This window comes from Ochotona princeps, chromosome X (genome assembly GCF_030435755.1).
Source record: "Ochotona princeps isolate mOchPri1 chromosome X, mOchPri1.hap1, whole genome shotgun sequence".
Classification (NCBI taxonomy): domain Eukaryota; kingdom Metazoa; phylum Chordata; class Mammalia; order Lagomorpha; family Ochotonidae; genus Ochotona; species Ochotona princeps.
This window is the reverse complement of record NC_080865.1, coordinates 10,250,678-10,277,351: the sequence shown is the minus strand read 5'-3', so window position 1 is coordinate 10,277,351 and position 26,674 is coordinate 10,250,678. Positions and strand designations below refer to the sequence as shown.

Here is a 26,674-nt window from a genome sequence, read left to right as displayed (position 1 = left end):
CACAAATACCAATATTAGAAAATTTTGATCACCTAGGCTAGAGAAAAGACTGATATTTCTACTCCCTCTCTAGAGATAACAAAAAGGGCAGATTCTTTTTTAAAGTAGGGGATAGTATTCTAGAGAACTGCCAGGCAGTGAATTATTAAGATTTCATATCTTGCTTCTAGATATTGGGATTTTTGTATTTATCATTAGGTTTTGAAAACTCTAAATTATACTAAAATTTAATATTCACTCTAATTGGGAAAAAAACACACATATTCATCCCACATACACATACATACATACAGCAAACACTTAAAAATTGACTTTGTGTCATGTATATATGAACGTGTGTCATATATAACTTGTGTTATAACTTATATTAACTTATAAGTTATAACTTATAACTTATAATAACTTGTGTTATTGTATGTTTGTATGCATTGCTACACTTAAAAGAAGCCGCCCAAACTATATAAAGCTCCAGGCCAAACGAAAGCATAATCTGTTGCCATTTCTACACAGGTAGATTCAATAAGAACATGGGCTTCATCACTCCTCAGCCTTTTTGACTAAGGCCAAGTGTGAAGAACATGAACTTCAGAGATGCCCCCAAACCTTGACTCACCCATCAAGTAACTACGAGATCAAAGACAAGCTGTTCAGCCACTGTAAATCTTGATGTATTCATTCATAGAATATTCACAACATTAGCCTAAGCATATGCATTTATGAACTTGTAAGTGGGTTGATGTGAAAGGAGTAACAATAATACGGTGGTTCTCAGTGTCCTCAGGAGGTTGGTGCCAGGGTGCCTCCCAGATATGACCATCCACATGTGTTCAAGTCCCTTATGGCAAATGCAGTAATATTTACCTAGAACTTCAATCAGATTACTTGTAACACCTGATACAGTGTAAATGCTCTGCAAATGACTGTCATGCCATATTGTTTAGCGAATAATAGCAAGAAAAAAGACTGTCGGGGTTTAGCACAGATTCAGTCTCCCCCCCCACACACACACATGTCCCTGGCCCTTGGCTGGTTGACTGTGTGGCTGTGGGCACAGAGGGTGGACTGTGCCCACAGAACACTAGGAGCACAACACCATGCAAACGGCAAGGGCTCAGGACACAGCTTGCAGAGCAAACACTGCTTTCGGCTTGCTCAACAGCAATTCCCCACCTGCTTCTACCTGGCTCCCCAGCCTAGCTGAGCAGCCTGGCCCTGTGCTACCGCTTGAGGCCTCAGGGAAAGCTGCCTGCACTCTCAGCTCTGGGTAGGACTGTCTTAATGAGGCACTTTTTGAAACGCTCACTGGAAGTGCAAAGTGTCACATGTCAACTCTATACTCAGTGGAAAATAATTTGGTCCTGTCTACACTGTAAAGTGGGAGGCAGGAGGGGACAAAAAAATGCATTGAAAATCACATGAAAAAGAAATGCGATTATAACAGGTGCTGAGCACCCAGGGTGTGTAGTGACTGAGCAGGCCAACGGAACAGGAAGCAGCCTCAGAGGTTAGCGAATGTCAAAGTACCCAACTGTGCGCAGGGTGAATTGCAATCTTCCCCTCATTCTACTATTGGGAGGAAAAGACAAGAATGTCACCTTATGTTTCACATTTAAAGTCAAGGGATCATACATTTTCTTTTTCAGATTTCTATTCTCAAGGATGGATTATTTTCCTTAATCTATCTCTTGAGATTCATATTAGGAAGTGGAAACTCTAATCATTATCAATCTTATGACATAAAAGTAGTCCTTAACACCATAACCCCTGCCAGAGGGGGGATAGGACGGTGATTCAGGGTGTGGACAGTCACAGGACAACTTCAGTTCAAATCGTGTCCATTTAAAGCTCCGTGATCTTGAGCAAGTTATTGCTGTGTACCTCAGTTTTCCCAACTAGAAAATGGAGATGGTATAATCTCCCTGAAAGTAATGCTAATATGTGTATGGCATCTTAAATTCCACCTGCAACACAAACATTATTATGATTCCAATTAAACTCTCCCTGGATCTGACACACCGGCCCACAAATGGCACAGTGGGCAGAGGTCAAGCCTACCATCAGCACAATAGCCCCAGATAGAGGGGGATTATTCTTTCAAACTCTGCTTCTTCACCCCAACTCCAAGAACGACTGAGAGATCCTTGTTTTTCTTCAGCTGGTGCAACCGTCTTCTCAGTTCTACGCTGCATCCAGTTGAAGAGAAGGCAAGCCCGCAGAGAAGGAGAAACACTGCCACCTTGTGGCTTTGCAGAGAATTACTCGTCACAATTCTGTACGACCTACCCAAGAGAACCTAGGAGAGCGCCCAGAAACACCATGGCTTCTCCTTAACCAGAGCTAGAATTGAGCTGTGGGTGTCTAAGAACCTTGTTCCAAAGTCCTGTTGACTATAAGGTACTGTCTGGGTACATACACACAGAGTTTGAAATGCAAATACTCTTTTAAAAACACACTTGGGCCAGCACCTCTCTTCTCTGACACAAATGCAAAACCACAGGCAGGGGACCTTTACGAGGCTGTGACAGATAAAGGTCACACAGGAAATGGTGCTTTTTTATGTGCACTCAAGCAAAAAGAAACGCAGCACGCAGTTGCACAATAAAAATCAAACTCCACTTGCCCCTTCTTGCTTCTGGGTGATGAGTTTAACCTTCAGGCCCTGTACTTCAGTGCAAAGGGGTGTGAACTGGATATAGGTGGGGTTGGAGGGCAGGAGGCATGCAGGTCTTTCCTCTCACCAACCAGTGTTCAGACTTTTTAAGGTTTTGCCCCTATTGTCATGGTGCTAGCAAATTCCAGGTGTTTCCAAGTCCTTGTGCATTTGTAGTGCTCAGCAGCATTTTCTTTTTATTCTGGTAAACTCAGGGCCCTTGACCTCTGTTGATCATTTAAAAGTTTAATTCATCTTCCAAGATGAAATGACGCACAAGACTCTGTACAAAAGTGTGGCGCACGGATTGAGCTGTGCTACATTCCTGCCTGGGCACAAGGAACGCCCCGAGACCAGTGACAAGGGGGCACAGACACCATAGACCAGCCTCAGTTCCGAACTGACCTGATGTTAAGCCATGACAACATGGGTGTCGTGCCTCCACCAATGATCCACACGGTGAAGAAGACGATGAGGAGGGTGGTCGTGAACATCATCTGGCGAGCGTAGGATGCCGTGTCCCGGATGGCCAAGGCAAATGCCATCGCGCCCCGGAGGCCTGCAGGACCGAAAGAGGAGATGTATGTCTACCGACACAGCACAAGGGCTCCTTGAAACGCACAGCTGCCTTGCAGGGCTAATACAGTGCAGCCACTCATGCTCCCGAGACCAGCTGGTTCTCCTCAGGAAGAACCTTAAAGGTGTGTGGGTTTTCTCCTCTTTAAAACTACCTTTGCAAAATTCTTATACGTTGAGAAAAGCATCACACTGTTTGGTCCAGCACAATTTGCAATTAATTACACTGTATTATTTACCTGATTCTCCTAAACAGGAATACGAAAGAGAAGTATTCGCTTTCCAAATCTGCCACCAAATGCTGCCCAAGCACTCCATGGCCAACCTCACTCTATGAAACAGGTCAGGCGATGGGCAATCAGCCTGCCAGGTAAGACAGCAGTTACGTTGCCTGTGTGTCTCATGGGAATGTTGGAGCTTCATTCTCAGCTCTGGCTCTGGACTCCAGCTTCCTGCTAATGTAGACCCTAGCAGCAGAGGTCATAGTTCAAATAAGTGGGCTCCTGGCTTTGCCCCAAGGCCAGCAGGCATTTCGAGGAACAAACCAGCAGACAGCATGCCTCCGCCCATCTTTCAAATATTCTCTTTTCCATTTTCATCCATTTTATTGAGACAGTGACATCAAATATTTTTTTAAGCAGGCTAGGTGTAACTATGTCAAGTAAATGACGTGTGCATTATGTTTGTGGAACATTCCCTTGGCATAGGGAAAGCCAGGTAAAACAATGAAAAGACACCCTGATCTTTAACATCAGGGGTTGGCAACTCATTCTGCAAGGGGCCAGATATTCCATATTTTTACATTTTTTTGTATCAAGAGACAAATTCAGGCAGTAGAAGAGAGGAACAAAACAAATTTCTGCAAGTTTTTATTTCGAAAACTCAACACTATAATAATGGAGACTATGTTGCAATACAGGTATAGTAATGAAAACAATAGACCCCTCTTTAGGAGCTGCTTAATCGGGTTTACACTTGATCTTAGCCAAAAGGCCGAGAAGCGGTGCTTAAACGAGTTTGAAATTTAGGGAGTTAGGGTTCCCTATGATCAGACAAAGACGGCAAAAACTCATGTGCAGAAGGCACTCTGTGCTCAGGGGCCAGAAAGGACCAAGGAGCTGCCCTGTGCTAATAGTTCATCTGCACTAATTGGCTTCTGCTTGGAATGTTTTAGAATCCAGATTTCTAGGTTTCTTTGTTCCTTTCCCATGCCATGCTCATAAACTTGTACAGTAAGTAAGACTGAATTCAGGGCCCAGTATGGTAGCCTAGTGGCTAAAGTCCTCACCTTGAATGCACCAGGATCCCATATGGGCACCGGTTCTAATCCCAGCAGCCCCACTTCCCATCTAGCTCCCTGCTTGTGGCCTGGGAAAGCAGTTGAGGATGGCCTGAGGCATTGGGATGCTGTACCCACATGGGAGACCCAGAAGAAGCTCCTGGCTCCTGGCTTTGGATCAGCTCAGCTCTGGCCATTGCGGCTACTTGGTGAATAAACCAGAGAAAATAAGATCTTTCTGTCTCTCCTTCTATCTGTAAATCTTTACAATAAATCTTTAAAAAAAAAAAGACTGAATTCAGAGTCTTCAGCACATAGCTAGAAGAAATTTTTACTCACCATGTATAAGGCTGTATGTATACCATATGAGAACATGAAAAGTTAGGCTCACTGCACCTGTTTGTGCACTGACCCACATTTTCCCCCAAAGTTCTCACTTATTAATATAACTGGAGCACTTCATTACAATCACTACACAACACTGACTTAAGAGGATATATATTAAAGAGGGTGAGGCTGGTGGCACAGCAAATTAAGCCACCACTTGGCATACTCACATCCCATATCAGAGTTCAGGTTCAAGTACTGGCTACTCCACTTCTGATTCAACCTCTTGTTAACGTGCCTGGGAAGGCAGCATACAGCGGCCCAAGTGATTGGGGTCCCTTGCCATACCCATATAGGAGGCTCAGATGGAGTTCTGAGCCCCTGGCTTCAGTCTCGCCCAACCCTAGCCATTATAGGCATTTAGGGAGTGAACCAGCAGACGGCAGATCTATCTGTGTGTGTGTGTGTGTGCATGTTTCTCCTTTGTCACACTGCCTTTCAAATAAACGAACGTTTTAAAATATTTTCATCAAGCAAATAGAGAAAGCAGTTAGTTTTCTTTCATCTGTATGGTGTATTTATCCACATCTGCATCACCGCACAGTTAACCATGCCTTTGGTCAATAAAAACTTGAAGTCAGAGACAATACAGGCTACATTTTAGTCTTACTAGGTAAAGGCTGCAAGCAATATGAAAGTGAAACCTTGCGTATTCCAGTGCCTTTCAATAGCTAGATTTCTCCCAGCATTCAACAATTTCTTCAGCAATAACTTCAAACAGCACCATGTCCCTAACTTTTTAGCACCAAAGCTGAGGAACATATCTGAGGCTGCCCTGGAAGACAGATACCTCCAATTCCTCTTCTTCTTGCATGTCGGCATTTTCCTAATTTGTAAGCAGGAGCTGGCCATTGTGCTCTTCAGTGGGCTGGAGATACTGCCCCACGGCCACTGGACTGCTCTGTTGGCTCTACTCTGCATCAGTGGTTCCCAAAGTATAATCCTCACACCAGCACCAGTAGCTGAGAATGTGCTAGAAAGACACATTCTTGGGACTGGTGTGGTGGCACGGTGGGTGAAGCCACCCTATGTGACACCAGCATCCCATAAGAGGGCCAGTTCAAGTCCCAGTAGCTCCACTTCTGATCCAGCTCCTTGCTAACGACCCAGCGGAGGGAAGATCTCTCTCCCCCTCTCTCTGTAACTTTACTTTTCAAACCATTAAATCATGAAAGAAAGAAAGACAGACAGACAGACGGATGCCTGTTCTTGCAGACATTGTGGCAGTGTGCTGTGAGAGCGAGCCAGGCCAGGCAGTACTTGTCTGCCTTTGCAGCCTTGAGCCTCCTGAAGCACTATTTCTTCTAAACCCAGTCCAGAGGCCACCTACCTTGTGAAGGTGGCCTGAGCCTGTGGCTTCTCATCCACATCTCAGTCATCTCTTTTGGTGTAACTCACCAATCCTTTCTTGCGGAAAAAATGAGTTCTTTATGCACCTGCCTCCCCCTCTCTCCCCAGTACACTGTGAGTTCCCTGAAGGAAAGCTAGTTTTTGCATCATCCACAGCCAGGACCTGTGGCTTGTAGACTAAATGTCCAAGGGCAAGCAAATCCGGGTTGAGACATGAGCCAACAGGAGATACAGCCGCTGCTTCCCTAAGCAGACCCTGCTGGTGTGATCTCCACATAACCGTGGGACCTCTAGGAATGACTGTGGCAGCAAAAGGGACTGGTATGCCTCTTACTTTCTTTCTTTTTTTTTTTTTTTTTGAAAGGCAGAATCGGAGAGGGAGAGGGGGAGAGAGAGCAAGCCAAAGAGAAATCCCATCCGCAAATGGAAGCAACAGCCAGGGTTGTGCTAAGGCCAAAGTCAGGAGCCAAGAATTCCACCTGGGCCTCCCACTTGGATGGCAGGGGTCCAAACACTGAGGCCATCTTCTGCTGTCTTCCCAGGCACATTAGCAGTGAGCTGATCAGAAGTGGGGAAGCAGGGACAGGAAGCAGTGCTCCCGTAGGAGGCAGCGACGGTGTAATCGGCACGTTGTTTATACAAACGTTGGCGCTTACCACCCTCCCTCCCCGTCTAATCAGGCCAGTTACCCCGTCCTTTCTTTACACCTGCGTGCTTCTTTGTTGGCCTTTTTGCTTACACTGGCTTCTCTGGCTGCCTCAGCTGTGCAGTGCAAAGGGGGACATGTGGGAGACAGGTTTAATGAGCATGTAACCCTAGCCACTAATTGAAGGAGCATCCATATTTTAATCATACTACCATTGCCTGCTGAATAAAATCTCATGTCCTTTACACACTTTTTTTTTTTACCTGCAAACATCATCATGTGTTGAAAATTCCAGCCGATCTTCTGCCTTCTGCCCAGGTTGAGGAAGAAGGAGAGAGGGTAGATATGTGCAGCTCTGCCCAGGAAGATGGCAACCTGACCACCAGGTGGAGGTTAAGGGCACAACAGATTTCCAAAATGGCACCTCCACCCCCCGCCCCCGACTGAGAGGGTGATGGCAGGAATGCTATGACACGTCAGTGTGACCCAGGGAACTCCCCGCAAAAGTCAGGCCATCCGGCTGCCCGCCCAGCACTCCTCTGGCCATCCAAGCGGAGGCAGCTGACCTTCTCTCCCCACCTCTTGACTCGGACAGGCACTTTCCAGCCCACAGTCTGGGACTCTCTGTTGAAACTTCGCGATTTAATTCAACAGCTGTTGGCCAATTCTGGACTAAAATGAGTCCAGAAATAAGCTCAAGTTCTATGATGGGAGTGACGACTTGAAAGAAGCAAAAGGTTGGGTTCTGCTGGAAGAAAAAAAAAATCCACAAGGGGGAAAAAAAAAACATAATCCATAATCCCAGAGTCAAATTCTAAAAACAGCTTCATTTGCAAGTAACATCAGGAACTCTGAGAATCAGGAGGAGCTTGCAAGAGCTTATAAAGAAGAGGCTGGGCAACTGAAACATCCTCCCAGCACTCAGATCACTCCCAAGAGCTAAGCTGGGGAGTTCTCTGTACCTACAAGGCCGAATTGCCTTGTAGGAGATGGTAAGAAATGGAAAAAGACATACTACCATGGAAAGCCAAGAATTCAGGGAAACTCGTCATCTGCTACTGGCCAGGTTTAGAACAGCACCCCACAGAGAACAGCACAGGCCCTAGTCACAGCAGGAAACCCCCGGGGACAGCCAGAGGAACTGGAAGCTTCCTCTGCCACCAGCTGCAGGAGCAGCTGCAGCGGGCAGCCCGGGGGGGGGGGGGAACAGTCTTAGCCTCCTCCAAGGGCTAAACAAGGACTGTTTTACTTCTTTTCCTTTTTTTGTTTTTGTTTGTTTTTTTCTATCAGAAGGAAGCAGGCAGTAGGTACAAAGCACGTTCTAGCCCAGAAGTGAGCGACAAGCACTTAAAGTGATGGGCAGCGCCCCCCTCTGCAAACAGGCTCAGCTCCATCTGGCATGCTCAGGATGCTCCATAGGAAGACAAATCTAAACAGCATGCCAGATCCCTCTTCCAGAAGAAAAAACTGAGCCTGCAGATTCAGCCCCCAGTCTGGTGAGCAGGTGACATATAAGCATTCTAACTAGAAGGCAATGGGTCAGGTCACTGTCATTACCAAGAGGCTTGGAGAATGTTAGTTAATCTTATGCAAGTAATGAAAAGCCTAGAAGAGAAAAACACTTCCCCTACCTTTTTATTTTAATTTTTGTTTTCTGATCAGTAATCAAAGATCTAAGAATTCTCAGGAGGCCTGGGGGAAAGGTCACGTGAATAACCAGCAATAGACAGACGGCTCAAGATCTTGAAATTCAGACCCAGAAGACTTCACTTTCATGGCAACAATGGTATCTGAGCCCAAGTTCACAAGACCAAATTGTTGAGCCATTGCTAGGCAGTCACATGCCCCATCATTTGAGAGAAACAACTCCCAACATTACAGCTCTCGGCCAAAAACTGTACTCACTGTGAGACCCAATCAAGGAACCAAGCTGGTTTGTCTGTCTTGTCTTGCTCTCCTTTCTGCCCTTCCTTTCTTTCTCCTAAAGGGTCCTATTCCTACCCTGATCTGCAGCAGGGGCAGCTCAGGTGGGTGAAGGTGTGGTTACTGCCTGCAGGTGTTCCTGGGCAGGGGGTTGGGGGATGGTGATGAGGAAGGGCTGCTCACACTGGAAGTACATTTGAGAGTAAGTATAAACCTTCAGTTGACCCAAACTAACGGGACATCCAAAATTACTCTGGGGACTGACATGGTTGTTGACCTTTAAGTAGACCCAGAAGGGCCCGTCACAAAACAATCACTTGCCAAACAGCAGCTTCATGGAGAAAGCATCTTTTTAAAAAAGTGTCAAAAGGATGATGTTAGCATAAATGTCAAGGCCCTTAAATCAAGCACATTTACTTTCTGAAAACACAATTGGAGCTTGCTTTTTCTTATAAAAAACAGCATGAACCAGCACTGGCCCAGGCACACTCCTAAAGGAGAAACCACCACTACCATCACACCACTATCATGATTGTCATCATCATCATCATCATCCTTACTGTTGTCATCATCCTTGTTGCTGTTATTGCACCCCGGCAATTTTCTCTATGTAGAAAATGGTGGACTGCAAAAAGGATACAAAGGCGCCAATGATGAAAATGGGGCTGAAAACGTGCTTCTGGAAGGTGAACAGTGCCAGTCCCATGTAGGAGAAGATAAAGTTCTCTGCCAGGAAGTGTAACACCTCAAAGAGCTGCCCGGGGAAAGGAAAAGGAAGCTGTCAACCCGACGCACCCTCTTCCTTGTGCTAACAGGTTGCAACTTGTCAGTACCAATGACAATGACAACTTGTCAGTATCAATGGTTCCTTCTGACCTGCTTGGTTCGACTTCTTGATTCCACTGAAAGATTGTTGTAGGTGTAATGAGCTTGAGTGATTCCACAGAAAAGAACAGCTACAACACCTGCCAAGAGATTATATTTTTTTCCATCAATGGGGGAAAGTTAATGTGGGCCAGCTCAGAATAGTCAACTTACTGAATGTTTTTCTCAAGTTTCCCAATACTGAAAGCATCCCCGTCCATCACCATTCAAAGCAAACTTTATATCCCCCACCCCCACCTGCTGTCAGAGCTGAGTGCCCCGCCTTCCTCTTTGACTTCAGGGTCAAGGGCATTCTCTTCTCTCGTCTACACTCCTACTGAATTTGTGAGCAGCCATCAGCATATAACACTCACCCATTCCCTCACAGACTGTGAGGGCCCATCATTTTATTACATCCTTCTCAGGTTTCAGAAGGAGTGGATTTAATTTAAAGCCAATATTTTACATTATGGCTTTGTCTGGGGCTTCAGATGAAATAAACTGGGAGTACTATTCAATTTATCCAGGCCCTGATGATTTGATTTCTAGTTAATGGTAACTATTCTATTAAAATTGTTACACCCCAGAGTACATACATTCATAAACAGCTGTCAAGTTTTAAGAGAATATGGTATTTTGTGATACTGTATATATGTTCTCATATTTTTCCAAAAAAATGACAAAGGTACTTTATTGGCATAGCATGTTAAGCTAGTATACCATACGGGAGCCAGTTAGAGCGCCAGCTGTTCTACTTCCAATCCAACTCCCTGCTACTGGTCCAGGAAGAGCAGTCGAATATAATCCAAGTGCCTGGGCCTCTGCACCCATGTGGGAGACCTGGAAGAAGCTCCTGGCTCCTGGCTTCAAATTGGCTCAGTTCCAGACATTGTGGCCATTTAGGGAGTGAACCAGGGGATAAAAGATTTCTCTCTCTCTCTCTTTCAAATAAATAAGTAAATCTTAAAAAAATTACATGTGGTAATTTTACTTGAGTTATAGTGTAAGAATTCAGTTCTTTCTTTTAATGAGAATATAAAGAACTAAAAAATCACATGATTCACCACACCAATACTATACTGAGTGGCCCTAAATCCAACAGCCCAAATGTTCAAAAATCCAGAACTTTTTGAACACCAACATAACGCCACGTGTGGAAAATTCCACACCTGACTTCATGTGAGAGGTGACAGTCAAAATGCAGATACATAAAACAGTTTGTCATCCCCTAAGAGGAAAAAAGATTCTTCCAACGCCCTTCAACTCCAACTGTTTCATGCATTAAATTATGACAAAATATTACATAATGTTATCTTCATGCTATATGCATATGGTAGATATGAAACCAAAATTAATTTCCTATTTTGATATGAGTCCCATACTCAAAAGATCTCATTATATATGTGCAAATAGTCCAAATGTTTTTAAAAACAACCTCTGAAATCCAAAACAATTCTGACCCGAAGCACTTCAGATAAGGAGTGTACAACCTGTGTATGAATCCAGTGCCTCTAAAACATGGGATTGAGAAACAACAATTAAGTGGTCCAGAGACAAAAACTATGACAAATCGTGTTCACACTCAGAATCTAAAGAGATGTAAGCTACCTGTAAAAGGGTATATATCTGCCATTTATTGCTGCTGTTTGTACATGGCAATCTCTCAGGATTTTCATACATGAGAGGACTTCAAAATGTGCATGAAAAATGGAATTAACAGATAAGCTTATTCTGGTACAAAAAGTTTGAAATCCGTATGCAGTTTGACACACAATATGCATTTCTGTGAGCTCCCCTATACACAGAGTTTAGAAAGGTTTGAATCCAAGTAAACATATCTTTTAATTCCCTTCTCCATGCACCCTTTGAAGCACTTTGAGTCAGTAACCTTTTGCAGTTACTGTTAAAATGAGTACTCAAAACTTATAAACTTCATCCACCTTTTTCTTTTTTTGGACACTCCTGGAGCACTGCACCTACATCACCTTCACAGGGTTGCTTTCTCTAAGAAATCCTCATCTCTTCACAAGTTCCCCCGGGCCACACTACAGCAAAAGAGGGTGACCCAAGACCTGAGAGAACCCACCTGTAAATCCGCAGGCTTCTGCCAGGAGAAACGTGCTCCAAGACATGAGGAAGAAAAGCGCTGTCTCCAGCAAGGGGAAACAATGCAGCTTGGTAAACTTGGTCACGTCCACACCCTGTTAAGGACTACAGCTCTGGGCAGGTGTACCAGGAGCACTGAGATCCACACCTGTCTAAGTCCCATTCCTCAGGGCTGACCTTGCCCTTCATCTTGTCTCTAGGGACACTAAAGCTGGCAGTTACTTTTTAAAGTACTAAAATGAAGAAAAATTCCAGTAGAGGACAGATTAGTAGGGGCTGGGGCCAAGTGGGAGAGGAGAATAAACACTGTTTAAGGAGTTGAGAGCTTCTGACTGGGATGACAAGAAAGTTCTAGAAATGCATAGTGGGGGGCATGGGTGTACTTAAGGCCTCAGAATTGTACACTGTAAAAGGGGTAAGTGGCATATTTGGGTACATGCATATTGCCACGCTTTTTAAACTTGAGAATGTTATACGTAAAAGCCACTGAATTGGATGCTTAAAGTGGGTAACTTGTATGGTATGTGAATTACATCTCAATAAAGTTGTTTGATAAAGATTCAACCTTCTGAAGAAAGTGACAACTAGTTTTCTGTGCTCCTGGCAGTACCCCCAGGGGCCGAGCGGTGCTGCCGTGGCCTCCAGCTGCACTGGAGGATCAGTTCTGGCACACAGGTGGAGCAGCCGCAGGCAGGCCCCATACCTTGAGATTCTGGGTCTGTGAAATACTAAGGCCCGGGTTCACAGCAAGTGTTCAATGGAGGCACAGGAGAGAAATACAAAGAAAGCATCCGGAGCAGCCTCCAGGTGCTGGTGTCACCTTCTGGGGGACTGGAGCTCTCTCCTGACATGACTGTTAGACATGGGGCCGGCAGGAACCCAGCGCATGTGCTTCACTGAGCAGCATTTAAATCCCCGAGGCACCAAAAACCCTCCATTACAAAAAGTCACACTTCCATTGCCCAGTAGGATACCCACCAGCCACACATAGCTATATCCCAAACGCTGGTGGTCTAAACTGAGATGTGCTGCCAGTGCAAAACATGCACTCTATCTCAAAGACATGACACAAAGACCAAGCACACACAATCTCACGAGCCACTTGGGTCATTTTTCTTTCACACTGCTTGCAGAGAGAAATGAGGTGAACCCCACCGCATCCCCAGAGAGAATGTGAAGAAGGACTGAGCACATCTGTGGAGGGGTGGCCTGATTGGTCCCCATAGTGCCTGAGACAACATGCCATTGGCTATTTACAGAAGGCCACCTTGCAGCAATTCCAATGGACGGTCCCCACTAGTTATGACTATGGGAATAGCCCATGGCCACAAATAGCAAATGATAGCGGCAGCCTGGGGTAAGGTACGTCCCAGCCAGTGGCCCTGACCCCAGCGTCCTCCCAGCCTCTCAGCTCCTTTTAACCCCTAGAACTTGAGGCTGTGTCTAGAGCTTTGGAGGAGGAGAGGGGGTGTCCATTTCCTGGCCTCCATCTCACAGTTCACTGCACACACTAGATGTGCTGCCTGTGCAAAGCAAGACCTTGGAGTTGCCAAGGCAACCAAGGTGAAGAGAGTTTCCCTCTGCTTCTCCGCCCAGGCCTAGGGAGAGGGAGACAGCAGGCCAGGGTCCCAGAATACGACTAGATAGACACTTGAATACTCTCATTCAAGACACCTCTATCAGCCCAGACACCTGGGCCCCCTATGCCCCTCCCTATGGTCATGACTGTGAGAAATGGAAAAACAAATTCTTTAAAAAAGCCCAAGCCATTTCTCTTAAAACCAGTGTCCGGTCAGACACTCCACTTCCCTACTTCTTCGCGGGCAGTGCTTTCCTTTCGCTTTGCTTTGAATAAAGTTTCTGTTAAACTTGTACTTGTTTCCTTGCTTTTTATGTCTATACTAAGCCGAGGAAAGCACCCACCAAATTTCACCGGTAACAACATTCATTCTCCAACGGTTCAGCAGAAAGGCTTCATAAGAAATAGCAAAGGCGTGGACAGGGGAGTCCAGAAGCTGTGCCCCCTGAGATTTTCTCACTCCTAAGCTACAGTGCCAGCACCTCGGGAACCACAACAGCCCGGTGAAGCAATCGACTTAAGAGTCTGATGTGAAAGGAAGCACTGAGAACTTTCTGAACGTGTGATGCCATATATACAAGCCCAGGTCAGGGCAAAAACCATGGGGCAGTTGGGGGGTGGGAAATAAAGGATATTAGGGCAGTCACAACACCAGTCACAGCTCCCATAGTAAAAGAGCCACTGAATATACCCAGGAAAATGCCAACAGACTTAAAAAAGGCAGCAGCATCAAAGGCGTGCGTGTTCAGCCCCGCTGGCTGGTAGGCAACAATGGACCTAGAGTTTGAAAGGAATTGAGAGTCAGAAGAGAACACACTGGTTTCACACCATGGTATACTAGACTTCCCCCACTCCCACCCCATTCATGCTTTCACTTTCCACACTTTTGGTTATTCACAGCCAACCATGGTCTGAAAATAATAAATGGAAAATTCCAGAAATAATTCGTAAGTTTTAAGATGTATGCCAGCTCTGAGTAATTCATTAAATTCTTGGGCCATCCCTCTCCAACCCACCATTCCTTTGGCATAGCCACACTGTGTATACTACCCACTCAGCAGTCACCCAGTAACTGTCTTAGCTATCGTATCAACTGTCGCAATGGACAAAGCAGCCCAGCTTTATCAAGACAGCTGGTGGGTCTCATTTAGAACACCATCCAATTCAATATCTAACACCCTGAACACAGACCATTCCCCATACGTAGCCCAAGGCATGCAGGAAAGCTGGGTCTCTGTGACCTAGCTACTTACGAGGACAGCACAATGGCCACGGCATCGTTCAGGACGCTTTCCCCGAACAGAAGAGCATACAGATCCACATCAGCGTGCAGCTCATTAAATATCGCCAGCACAGTCACTGAAAGGTGGGCCCGAAGCACAATGATCAATTTGGGGTTTTGGCTTTAAAGCACTACTCAAGGCAGCACAGAGGTGATCTGCAGACCAGATGGTTTGAGATACAGCAGGGGGGGGAGGCACAGGCAGTCTATGGCCACGGTCATACTTCCCGAGTCTAATGAGATAGCATTACGTTTCCACTGCGATGCCTGCACACCTTAAGGACATCGGTCACAGGGCTTGAAAATGCCATCACCCTTTCCATGGCTTGCCTCCAGCAATGGGCTATAATCTCTATGAAGGAAGAAATCCCAGCACAGAGCTGTCATATTTCTCAGGCATTTATCAATCATCTATTCTCTGGATCAGTACTTCTCAAACCCTGGACCCCAGGAAACCTTTATCTTGTTGGAGACTGAAGCCCCTGAAGATCCTTAGTTTGGTAGGGAACAGCTAGCAATGTTCACTGCATTGCAAAACAACAGGACACATATGCATCATGTATGATTAACATGAGGAGTAAGCTTCTAAAATTTCATGACTAAATAAACTTACCTTTGAATTCAATTTCCCACAATCTTTTTGAAGTTCCTTAAAATAACCCATTATGTGTTACCATGACATACTTTTAAAATCTATTCTTAATGATTTGAAAGGCACAGTTAGAGAGAGAGAATGAAGGAGAGCCAATCTTCCATCTACTAATTCACTCCCCAAATGACCACAATGGCTGTAGCTGGGCCAGGGTAAAGCCAGGAGCCCAGAAATTCTTTCAGCTCTCCCACCTAGGTGGCAGGGGTTGAAACACTTGGGCCATCCTCCACGGCTTCAAAACAGTGCCCATACAGAATGCCAGCATCACAAGCCGAAGCTTACCTGCTATGCCACAAACTGGCCCCAATGTAGCATGTTTTCATGGATAAATTTTATTTTCCAAATAAACAAACAAGCAAAACAGTGATAAACCCATTGCTTCACACTTTTGTAAATTTCTTTAGAGAGCTGGATATTGAAAGACAGACAGATGGTTCACTCATCTGCTGAACAACAGAAAGAAAGTCTCTCTATATGCTTGTGAGAGAATAAAAAAACTGTGTCCTGATGGACCCCCTGAAAGGGTTCTGGGACCCATCGGAGCCCCAGGTCACATTTTGGGAACCTCCACCTCGGCTGTATTGCCGTTTCAGAGGCCTGGCCACTGAGCAGCAGTCCTAGCCTCTACCACTAGATGTCAGTAGCACTGCACTCGTCAACTTCAGCAATGGAAATGGTCTGTAGATTCTTTGCCATTTATGGAGAGCAGGGGTTTTGTGAACAATATCATCCTGGTTAAGAGCCACTACTCTAGATATATGAGGGCATTTTCAAAAGCTCATGGACAGACCTGGAGCTGTGGTGCAGCGCATAGTCACCACCTCAGACACCCGCATTCCATAAGGGTGCTAGTTTGTATCCTGGTTACTCCACTTCCCATCCAGCTCCCTGCTTGTGGCCTGGGAAAGCAGTTGAGGACGGCCCAAAGCCTTGGGACCCTGCACCCACGTGGGAGACCCAGGGAGACTCTGATGTGACAGACAGGTATCTTAACCACCATGCCAAACGCTTACCCCTCATGAATTTTTGGAAGCACCCTAGTACACTTTCAGGCACATTCTCTCTTAACACTCATACACAAACAACTCCACTGATGAGTCTTATTATGAGAACTGTAAAAATGGAGAACTCATGTTCCCAGCCTGCTTTGCAGAGTCCCGCCTCTTTCTGTTGTGGTAGAGGGACATGTGCACATAGTCATACTGCTGTGTGACTGACAGCCAAGGGTGAAGCAGTAGAAAGATCACTTGCCCGAATGCCTGATTGGCATAGGAGCCATGGCACCAGCCCAGGACTGTACCTGGAACTTAAATATCTATGTGTCTAAGCTGAGAAGAGTCAGTTTGCTCCGTTAATTTCAGCCAAAGGCTGAAATAACCTTATATTGGTTATATTAGAAAATCAAAGCAGAGATGTGTAGTTTCATGTGTTGCTATAAACCATCTTGTAACTACCACCCAGTTCCAGAAATCATACCCTACCAATCTCCAAGTCCCATCCCAATATCAAACCCCCTTTTTCAGTCAAAAAGAACCATGGATCTGAATTTTATACAGTAATTACTTCCTTGCCCTGCCTCAGAGTTTAATCACCCAAATGCATATTCTCTGACACTATCAGTTTTTTGTTAAAGTTTATTTTTCTAATTTGTGTGTATGAGAGAGAGAGAGAGAGATAGAGAGAGCTTACATTCACTGATTCACTCCTCCAAATTTCCACAACTGCTAGGATGCTAGGGCTGGACCAGACTGAAGCTAAGAGCCAGAACCTCCACCCAGTCTTGCACATGGCTAGCAGAGACCCAGGTGCTCCAGCCATCATCTGCTTCCCAGGGTGCACACCAGCAGGAAGCTGCATTAAAAGGAGAGGTGGGATCCTTTCCCAAGCACTCCAAACAGGATGTGAATGCTCTAGGCTGTGGCACCACAATGCCCTCCCCTGTCCATTTGTTGCAGTTGTAATTCACACACACAGAGAGATTTATGAGACTCACTGTGATGTTCATTGTGACATGAACAAATCATAGCAGCTAGCAAATGCCTCACTGGTGGTATGTTGGAGCTTTCAATTGACTGGGATGATACTCTGCTGGGTCTGTCTTCAGACCAGAAAGGGTATACCTAAGAAGCCGTTGAACTTGACTGGACAATAAGATGCTGGACTCTATGTTTGGTATACGCTTGCAATGGGGGAATCTCAACTGAACTTGAGCTGTGGTTATGCAACAAGGTGGAGGAATCCACCATGGTGGGAGGGTTTGGGGAGGGGTGGGGAGAACCCAAGTACCTATGAAACTATGTCACATAATACAATGTAATTAATGAATTAAAAATAATAAATAATAAAAAAAATTAGAGGGATCAGTCCATAATGGTTCCTGGAAGGGAAGAACACCTGTTTTCCCTGACAGCTGCCCAGCAACACACTATGGTACAGAAATAGAAGTTTACATTTCCTTTCTTGCATTGTGGAGTCATCCAAATGTATGGCCCAAAAAAGTGGTAGATGGCACTCCTTCCTGACTTAACCACGGAATGGAGAGGGCTGTCAACTACACAGCAGCCTATACCATCCCTCCCCCATATGGTGTTACCTTCAACAGGAAGATCCAAGTCTCAGGCCAAGTGTATCAGGGACAAGAACCTCTTGTTTTTTCATTCCAAACAATATTATATTGTACTACCAAAATTTTTGTTCAACGTACTAAACACAAGAAGTCATTCTGGTCTGTAGTCTCCGTCTAACTCTGCACCGAATTTTTTTTTAATCTCTTTTATGACCCACATTTTCAAACAATGAATTTTTAGGAGGCTAGTAAAACACCTTTAATTTCCAAAAACATTTCACATTTCAGAAAGATTTCCATTTTCAAAGCTGTTAAAGTTAATGTACTGATGTTTAATAAGTTTAAACTTTCCATTTTCTAGTACTTTCATTTAAATAACACCCTAACTGTGCCCATCTTCACAGGCTAAATAAAAACGATGAGACACAGTAATGCCTTCTGTTATTATCTAACCATAGCAGAGACACATTAGAGGCAAGTAAGCAATTACAAAGATAATCTGGAAAAGTAAGCCTTTCTATCTAATTAAATAGAGGAGTACTAATAGCTCTGAAACAATCACAATAATCTTTATGCTACCCTTAACGTCTTTCCTTGAACTACTAGTAAGAAGTTAGTAATAAAGTTATAGATGGACATGACGAGCAATGTATTTTCAGACTACATATCTTTTTCAGATATGTGAGAAATTTATTTTTTAATAGATATACTTCTGGAGACAATCACAGATAGCATATTATTAAAACAATAAAGCTACTTTCCACAGTGCCCTTTGGAAGCACATTTGGGTTAATTGATGATCTATTACTTATTTTTTAAAAATCATGAGGAAAACAGAGAAATCTGCCAGAGTCACAGTGGATAGAGCCCCACACAGTCAGCAGATGCTACACTCAGTGTTGTCCATGCATCGTTTCACATGGTCATCACTGACAAGAGCTCTAGAAAAAAAAGAAGCATCCTCCCTACTTTTGACTAAGGGACTGAATGGGAGAGGATAAAGTGGCCAACTGAGCAGCAAGTCGCAGGGCCACTCACCTGGATGCCTACTAGTTCACACCCACCTTTCTTTGCACAAACCAGGGCACCCCAACCAGCCACATTTTCAGCATCAATTTGCTTATGGTGTTTGTAATAAAATATCAGGATAAGAGAGGTCAGCACATTTTGGGACACGGGGCCTCTTCAGAATCACACAGCTATTGAAAGCTATGTAGTCCATTGCTACTAGTCACATCTAGCTATGTCAATTTCAATTATGGAACAGGTCATTTAGCCTAGAGGTCAAAACTCCCTCATTCCACATCACAGTTAACCAGATTTCATTTCTGGCTCCAGCTCTTAACTCCAGCTTCTCAGGAATGCAGATCCTATGAGGCAGTGGTGATGGCTCAAGCAACTGGGTTCCCACCACTCAAGTGGGAGGCTTGGATTGGGTTCATAGCTCCTGACTTTAGCCGTGCTCAGTTCCAACTGTTGCAGACATTGGGGGAGGTAACCAGTAGATGGCACAGTGCCTATGACGACTCTTGTGTAGACGCTCTTGCTCTCTCCCAACATTCCTCAAATAAAAACAAATTTAAAAAATACATTTTCTCTTTATTTGAAAGGCAGATTTACAGAGCGAGAAGGGTAAACACACACACACACACACAGAGAGAGAGAGAGAGAGAGAGAGAGAGAGAGAGAGAGAGAGAGGTCTTCCACCTGCCGATTCACTCCCCAAATGGCCGTAACAGCTGAACTAATCCAAAGCCTGGAGCCAGGAGCTTTTCCATGTCTCCCACACAAGCGCAGGGTTCCAAGGACTTGGACTATCCTCTGCTGCTTTCCCAGCCCATAAGTTGGGAGCTGGATGGGAAGTGGGGCACAGCACACTTGAACAGGTGCCCACAGGGGACCCCTGCACTTAGACCACCTTCTATTGCCTACCCAGATGCATTAGAAGGGAACCGGATTAAAGCAGAGCATTGGGGACCGAACTGCCATTCCCATCACAGGGAAGGCCTAAACCACTGCACCACAATGCAGCCACTTATACAGTTATTATACTGCATTGTTTAGGGAATAATGTCAAGGGGAGAAAAGCTCTACACATGTTCAGTACAGATACATTCCCCCCCAATATTTTCAATCCATAGTTAGTTGCACCCAAGGAAGCAAATGCTGCAGACATAGAGGGCTGACCGTAATCTCAGTTGTTGGCAATGAAGACAATTGTTGCTTCAATTGCTTTTATGCAGATTTCATTGTAAGTTACAACTTGGAGGAGAGCTTTATGTATGTTTCTGAGCTGTGAGGAAGGAGGAGTGGCACATAATAACTCCACTTTTAATAGGTGGTTCAACTAACACTTGAAAAAACAAGGCAAGAGACTTCTAAGAAGCCACATCAGAGTGTGCAATCACGCAGGAGCACTGCACAAAGGGTGATTACACATTAAACTGCCTTCACTCCAGGTACTCATGTGTGTTTCCACTAAGAAAAGATACTATTTAAACCAAATGATCTGTTTCCAAAGGCACAACACTGAAAACAAAAACAGACTAAATGCAGACATTATGACCAAATCAGTCATTTAAAATACAAAGCAAAAAGAGACACAGGTGTAAACAAGGGTCCACTGATAGATGAACGGATAAACATAATACAGACATACAATGAATTATTGTTCAGCCTGAGAACAAAGGAAATCATGACAGATGCCACAACACAAACGAGCCTGGAGCACATTATGCTAAGTGAAACAAGCCAGATACTCAAAGATACCATATGATTCTACTTACTCGGGGTTTTTTTTTTTTTTTTTATAGTCATCAAGTTCATAGACACAGAAAGTTCAGTGATAGTTGCCAGGGATCAAGAGTAGGAATAATTGGGGAGTTGTGTTCAATGGGTAGGGTTTCAGTCTTGCAAGATGAAAAAGTTTGGGAACTTGGTTGCATAGTAACATGAACAGATATAACACTAATGAACTAGTCATGCAGAAATGGTTAAGATGGTCAAATAATAATAACAATAACATGGAGATATATACACTTCCAAGCAAGGTTGACTATGTACCATCAACTCACTTCCTCTACCATTCCATTTTAATGCTACAGTCTCCTTCTTGCAACCCAAGTTAAGGATTGCCCCCACATTCTTCCAGATTTCAATAACAACATATCATACTCAAGCCTAATGTGTAAATACCTGGGTCAGTGGCAGAGATAATTGCTCCAAAAAAAAGGCAATCCGTGTAGTAAAACTTATCTGAGAGCTGTCCCACAATCTTCATGAGTTTCACCACACCATACATGAGATTTCTAAAAGAAGCCAAGGTCAAGTGTCAGGCGAAAAGAATCTGAGTGATGTACCAAACATGCAGAGTAGTCCTAGGATACTATTTTGGAAAAAAAAGTTTCATTAAAACTATCAGGTGGCTGCTATGGTTGCGCACTTCCCAGAAATGTGGGCAAACAGGAATACAGTTGGCAATTGAAGTCATTTCACTGAAGCATCTGAAAATTTTATTCTTAAAATTTGTGTGCACTGGGCCCAGCATGACGATTAAATCCTCCCCTTGCAAGTGCTGGGATCCCACATGGGCCCTAGTGTATGCCCTGGCTGTTCCACTTCTCATCCAGCTCCCTGCTTGTGACCTGGGAAAGCATTAGGGAACGGCCCAAAGTCTTGGAACCCTGCACTTGTTTGGGAGACCAAGAAGAAGCTCCTGGCTCCTGACTTCAGATCAGCTCAGTTCCAGCCATGGTTAGGGCAGTGAACCAGCAGACGGCTGATCTTTTGTTCTGTGTCTCCTTCTCTCTGTAAATCTGCCTTTCCAATAAAAATAAATCTTTAAAAAAAGGTGTGCACTAAAACAATAGGGGTAGGTAGAGAATGGGGAAGGAGGAATGGGAGGTGGAGGAGGGGAATTCCTATACCTTACAAAACTGTATTATGGAAAATGATAACGAAATCAAAAAGGTTGTGTGTACTAACAACTATAGCAGTGATGAAGCAGGTGTTCAATCAGAAAAGACATCTTAAGCAGTCAGGTCACAGGGGGGAAAGGAAGGCAGAGCTCCACATCATGTGTAATAAATTGCTACAAAAACTCAAAAGCTTCAAAGATAGTGTATTTGAAGTGATACAAACGACTGGCCTGGCAGGGAGGCTTAGCACACAGCTCCCAGTAAGCGGTCTGTTCACTGTCCTCTCCACCCAGAATTACTTCAAAGGGGAGAAAAGCCAACTTCTCTCTATATCCCCCAAGGTCCTATGCGCACAGCCAGCCTCTCTCTTTGCATGGGCCAGGATCTGCTGCTGTGCAGGATATGATGTGATCTAAGGGGATTTTACTCTCAGCTTGGCTGATGCACATTTCCTATAGGACAACTTAGAAAAAAAACGGGGGCAGTGAAGGAGTGTTCAAAGGTCTGGTAGCACAGATTACAGAAGTGTGCTGCATGGATGCATACAGGTGTATAATTACATTAGCTGTGGGGTTAAGAGAGTGAAAAGAGTTATGGAGTTGACTCATTGTACCCTACGACCGAGCTTATTAATAATAATGAGATTTTCTGCAGTGCAGACCATGTACATCAGTGCCTATCGGTTTGAAAGAGCACTGGTCAAAACATTTGGTATAATGTCCTGCAGTTCAGATTTGTCTGATTTTCTCTCATGGTTCCATGGAGGTGATGTGTCTTTGGGTGGAAGACTTGGAGAGGCCAAGTACCCTTCTCATCCCACAACATTAAGGATACATATCATCATGTCATGCCTTGTAACTGTCAATGCTAACCTGGATGTAACTTAGCCCTTCCCATTCTACTTTGCATATGAGCTGTACCCAGTGACTTCTTAATGGCACAGCACAGAAAGGAGAAAAAGAGTAGCTTTACATAAAGTTTTCTCTTGTGTCCATTTGACATGACCCATGTCTTGTTTGTTTGTTTAACTTCTAAGTACTTCTTTCCTTCCTGGCATTATGAGATGAAGGAGAAGACATGGAGATCTTTCATCTGCTGGTTCACCTCCCCAAATGTCCATAACAGCCTGGGTTGGACCTAGCCAAAAACCAGGACCTCAGTCTGGGTCTCCCATATGGGTGGCAGGAACCCAACTGCTTGACCCATCACCTGCAGCCCCCAACAGCGCATACGCATTAACAAGAAGCTGTGATTAGAAGCAGAGCAGGGACTCCAGCCCAAGCACTCTGACATGGAATGTGGAATACAGGCATCCCAAGCAGTATCTTAGCTAACTACTATACCAAATGCCTGTCTGGAATTTAACCGTAACTTGAACTGAATGATGCACATGTGGCTAACAGCTACCATACTGGAGAGTTTAGCTGTCCATTCTTATCATTATCACAAACATCAAAAGATGACACTCGTGGTATCCAGGTGGACCTTGTCCCGTGGGAAAATATGCTGCTTTTAGTCCTGTGAAAAAGTTCACTCACCCAATAATGAAGCAGGAAACAGCAGTCCCCAGGAAAGCATAGGCCAGAATGGACCCAAGGTTTCTGAAAAAGTGTCTCTACATAAAACAAAGCAACAGAAATTACACTGGGATTTTGGACAGTGAATACAAGAAACATATCAAAGGTCTCCAGAAAATGATACTCTACCAGCTGCTTCCGTTACATCAGGAAAGAACAGAGATTACTCCTGAATCAGGCTACTTAGCCTTAAATACCATGGTTTTAAATATCCTCTTCATTGCCAATCACCGAGCACATCATCAAGGTATGAATCAAAACTGCTCACGCTGATTATAGAAAATAACATTACGTACACGCGTGTGTGTGTGCTGGTATGCATAAATAGGCCAATCATTTTCTTTCTTTCTTTTCTTTTTTTTTTGATGCAAAGACACAGGTTTATTCAAACCACCACCCAGGGGAAGGCAATCTCTTTAGTCTAAATACGCTGTTTCCAAGTTGCAAACCGGAAGAGAACTTTGATGCTGAAGATTGTTGAAGTTTTTCAGGGTTAGTACTGGCTTTACTTCAGTGGAGGCTTAGACCAATCATTTTTACAGATTTAATCCTAAATATCTGCTCTCAGGACTTGAGGCAGCTCCTTATATTAACCTGGATTCCATCTTCGGAGGCTGGGCAAGAGGGAGCATAAAGATGGACGTGGAGAAATGAGAAACAAACTGGTAGTTCCTTCCATTCAAGGTAGACAAGTTCATACAGGATAAAACTTATACCAATGCAATGTCTAGCAATGGTTCAGAAAGAGGCACAAAAACCCTGCAATTTTCTCACACTCATTGGTTACCCTAAAACAGACACACACACACACACACACACACACACATACATATGGGTTTACATCTTATAAGTCATTAGGCCTGTAGGGGAAAAGAAGAAAAAATCCCCCCCAATCCTAGTCAAACAGGGGCAAGAACACTATTTCCAAAAGTCAAAAAGAAAGAAAAAAGGAAGAAAGGAAGAGAGAGAGAAAGCAAGCAGGCAGGCAGAGCTTCTGCATGCCAACTGCGGGACACAAGGGAAAGACAACAGAAAGTCAGGCAGTCACCATGAACAATATGCACAAAATGACTGCAGGTGTTCTCTGGTCTGCACAGAAGACACAGGGTCTGAGGCCTCGGCTTCTGCCTCCCCCAGTGTTTGCCCCATGGGAGGCAGTGAACCTGGCAAGGGATGCATTGTTTTCAATTAGCACCGCACCTCAGAAAAACCTCATTGGCGAAGATACTGCCACCGTGCAAAGCAAAGGCATGCAGTGTGACCCTAAGCCACATGCTCAGGAAGGAATGTTTCAAGGGCTTGCCATACCGGCAGTTACCAAATGAGGGCGCACACCATCCACATTATGACTACAACTGTGCTTCTTAAGCCATTGTCCTGGGTTTTTTTCTCAGACTAATACATTTATACACCAATTTTTTGTTTGTTTTTCTTGTTTTAATTAGACCTCAAAAAAGCCAACAATTGTGTGCCCATGGAAAGCCCTACCACAGACTATCTTGGGGACGGGGAACATTATGTATCAGATATATTCATATTCATGACATCAGTTGAACTAAAACAAATCAGGAATATAAATCTTCCACCAAAATCACATAGATAATATATTCCAAAATATCACACACTTATTTATTTCTTTTATTGGAAAGTCAGTTTTACAGAAAGGAAAGACAAATTTCTTCCATCCGCTGGTTCATTCCGCAACTGGCTGCAATGGCTGGAGCTGAGCCAATCCGAAGCCAGGAGCGAGGAGCTTCTTCCAGGTCTCCCACGCGGGTGCAGAGTCCCAAAGCTTTGGACCATCCTCAACTGCTTTCCCAGGCCACAAGCAGGGAGCTGGATGAGAAGTGAAGCATCTAGGACCTGAACCTGATCCTAGTGGATGCAAGGTGAGGATTTAGCCACTAGGCTACTGTGCTGGGCCCTGAAATTTTCTCGCACCTTAAAGAGACCTATCACTTATTTGTGTGTCACACCTAGTACTTAAAAGTACACTTCCTAGTTCACAAGGTACTTTCACATATATTATTTAGCCCTGCCATTTCTCACAATGACACCATCATACAGGTATTATCTGGAGCACCTTACATGGCAGAAATCTAATGCCCAGAGGCATGGTGTGCACTACCATCACACATCCACTAAGCCACACCCCCAGAACCTCCAGTCAGTTTCATCTGGCACATGGCACTCTCACCATACAAGCTTTCCTGCTACGGAGTTCTTCGATTCCCACTACTTTCCCCTGGAGAAGAAAGAGCAGGAGAGATTGGCTGGGGTCCCAGATCGTCCATCCTATCCACATTGGGCTACAGCAGGGCCAGGAGTGATTCAGAGTGTCCTCTACTTTTCTCCCTGTGGTTAGAGAACTGAGATGAAAGGAGATGATGCCAGGCCACGGAAACCCTTAAGGATCTAAGCCTGGAGGAGCCTGACTTAGCCACGAAGACATCAGTTAAGACACCTGTGTCCTAAATCACAGGGCTTGGGTGCCATTCCACCTCTGATTCCTGACGAACAGCTTCCAGCTGATACAAACCCTGAGAGGCAGTGGTGATGGCACAAGTAACTGGGTTTCTGCCACCTACCTGGGAGATTTAGACTGAGTTCTCAGCTCAGGGTTTTGGCCCCAGCCAGCCCTGACCATTACACACATTCAGGGAGTAAACCAATGCATAAGAGCCTCTGGGACCCGGCACAATGGCTCAGTGGCTAAATCCTCACCTTGCAAGCATCAGGATCCCATATACACGCCGGTTCATGTCCAGAATGCTCCACTTCCCATCCAGATCCCTGCTTGTGGCCTGGGAAAGCAGCAGAAGATGGCCCAAAGCCTTGGGACCCTGCACCTGCTTGGGAGACCTGGAGGAAGCTCCTGCCTCCTGGCTTCAGACTGGCTCAGCTCTGGGTGTTGCAGCCATTTGGTGGACGGAAGATTTTTCTCTCTGTCTCTCCTTTTCTCTGTAAACCTGCCTAATAAAAATAAATAATTTTTTAAAGAGCACTTGCTTCCTCCCTCTCTTCCTCAACCTCACTCTCCCTCTTCCCCTCTTTCTCTTTCCTCCCTCTTCCAACACAGCATCCTACCTTCCAGCTATGGCATTCTTACATTCCTACCTCCTGGTTTCTTAAACTCATTTCTTCTTCCTCTCATCAACACATTTTAACAGGTTAGTGAGAGAGTGAGCCCAAAATGAGCGGTTTAGTCAGTGTGTTTTTTGCTTCTCAGTGTCTTATAAATAAGCCATAAGGTAGGGTAATGGCACAAAATCAAATCACCAAAAGGCCCATGTGTGTGCATACGGGTTTATGTGCATTAG

At 44.7% G+C, this 26,674-nt stretch overlaps 1 protein-coding gene across 2 annotated transcripts in view; it reads right to left on the bottom strand.

Moving 5' to 3' along the window:
- SLC9A7 (solute carrier family 9 member A7) overlaps positions 1-26,674 on the bottom strand; it is a 130,313-nt gene that overhangs the window by 38,127 nt on the left and 65,512 nt on the right. For both annotated transcript variants that reach the window (XM_058659038.1, XM_058659039.1), the window contains exons 4-12: positions 23,316-23,392; positions 21,056-21,168; positions 14,614-14,719; positions 13,991-14,137; positions 11,762-11,862; positions 9,688-9,776; positions 9,452-9,565; positions 7,152-7,263; positions 3,056-3,209 (exon numbers count right to left, since the gene is read on the bottom strand). In XM_058659038.1, the coding sequence (XP_058515021.1) occupies positions 3,056-3,209; positions 7,152-7,263; positions 9,452-9,565; positions 9,688-9,776; positions 11,762-11,862; positions 13,991-14,137; positions 14,614-14,719; positions 21,056-21,168; positions 23,316-23,392 (1,013 nt within the window). The remainder of the gene's footprint in view (positions 1-3,055; positions 3,210-7,151; positions 7,264-9,451; positions 9,566-9,687; positions 9,777-11,761; positions 11,863-13,990; positions 14,138-14,613; positions 14,720-21,055; positions 21,169-23,315; positions 23,393-26,674) is intronic.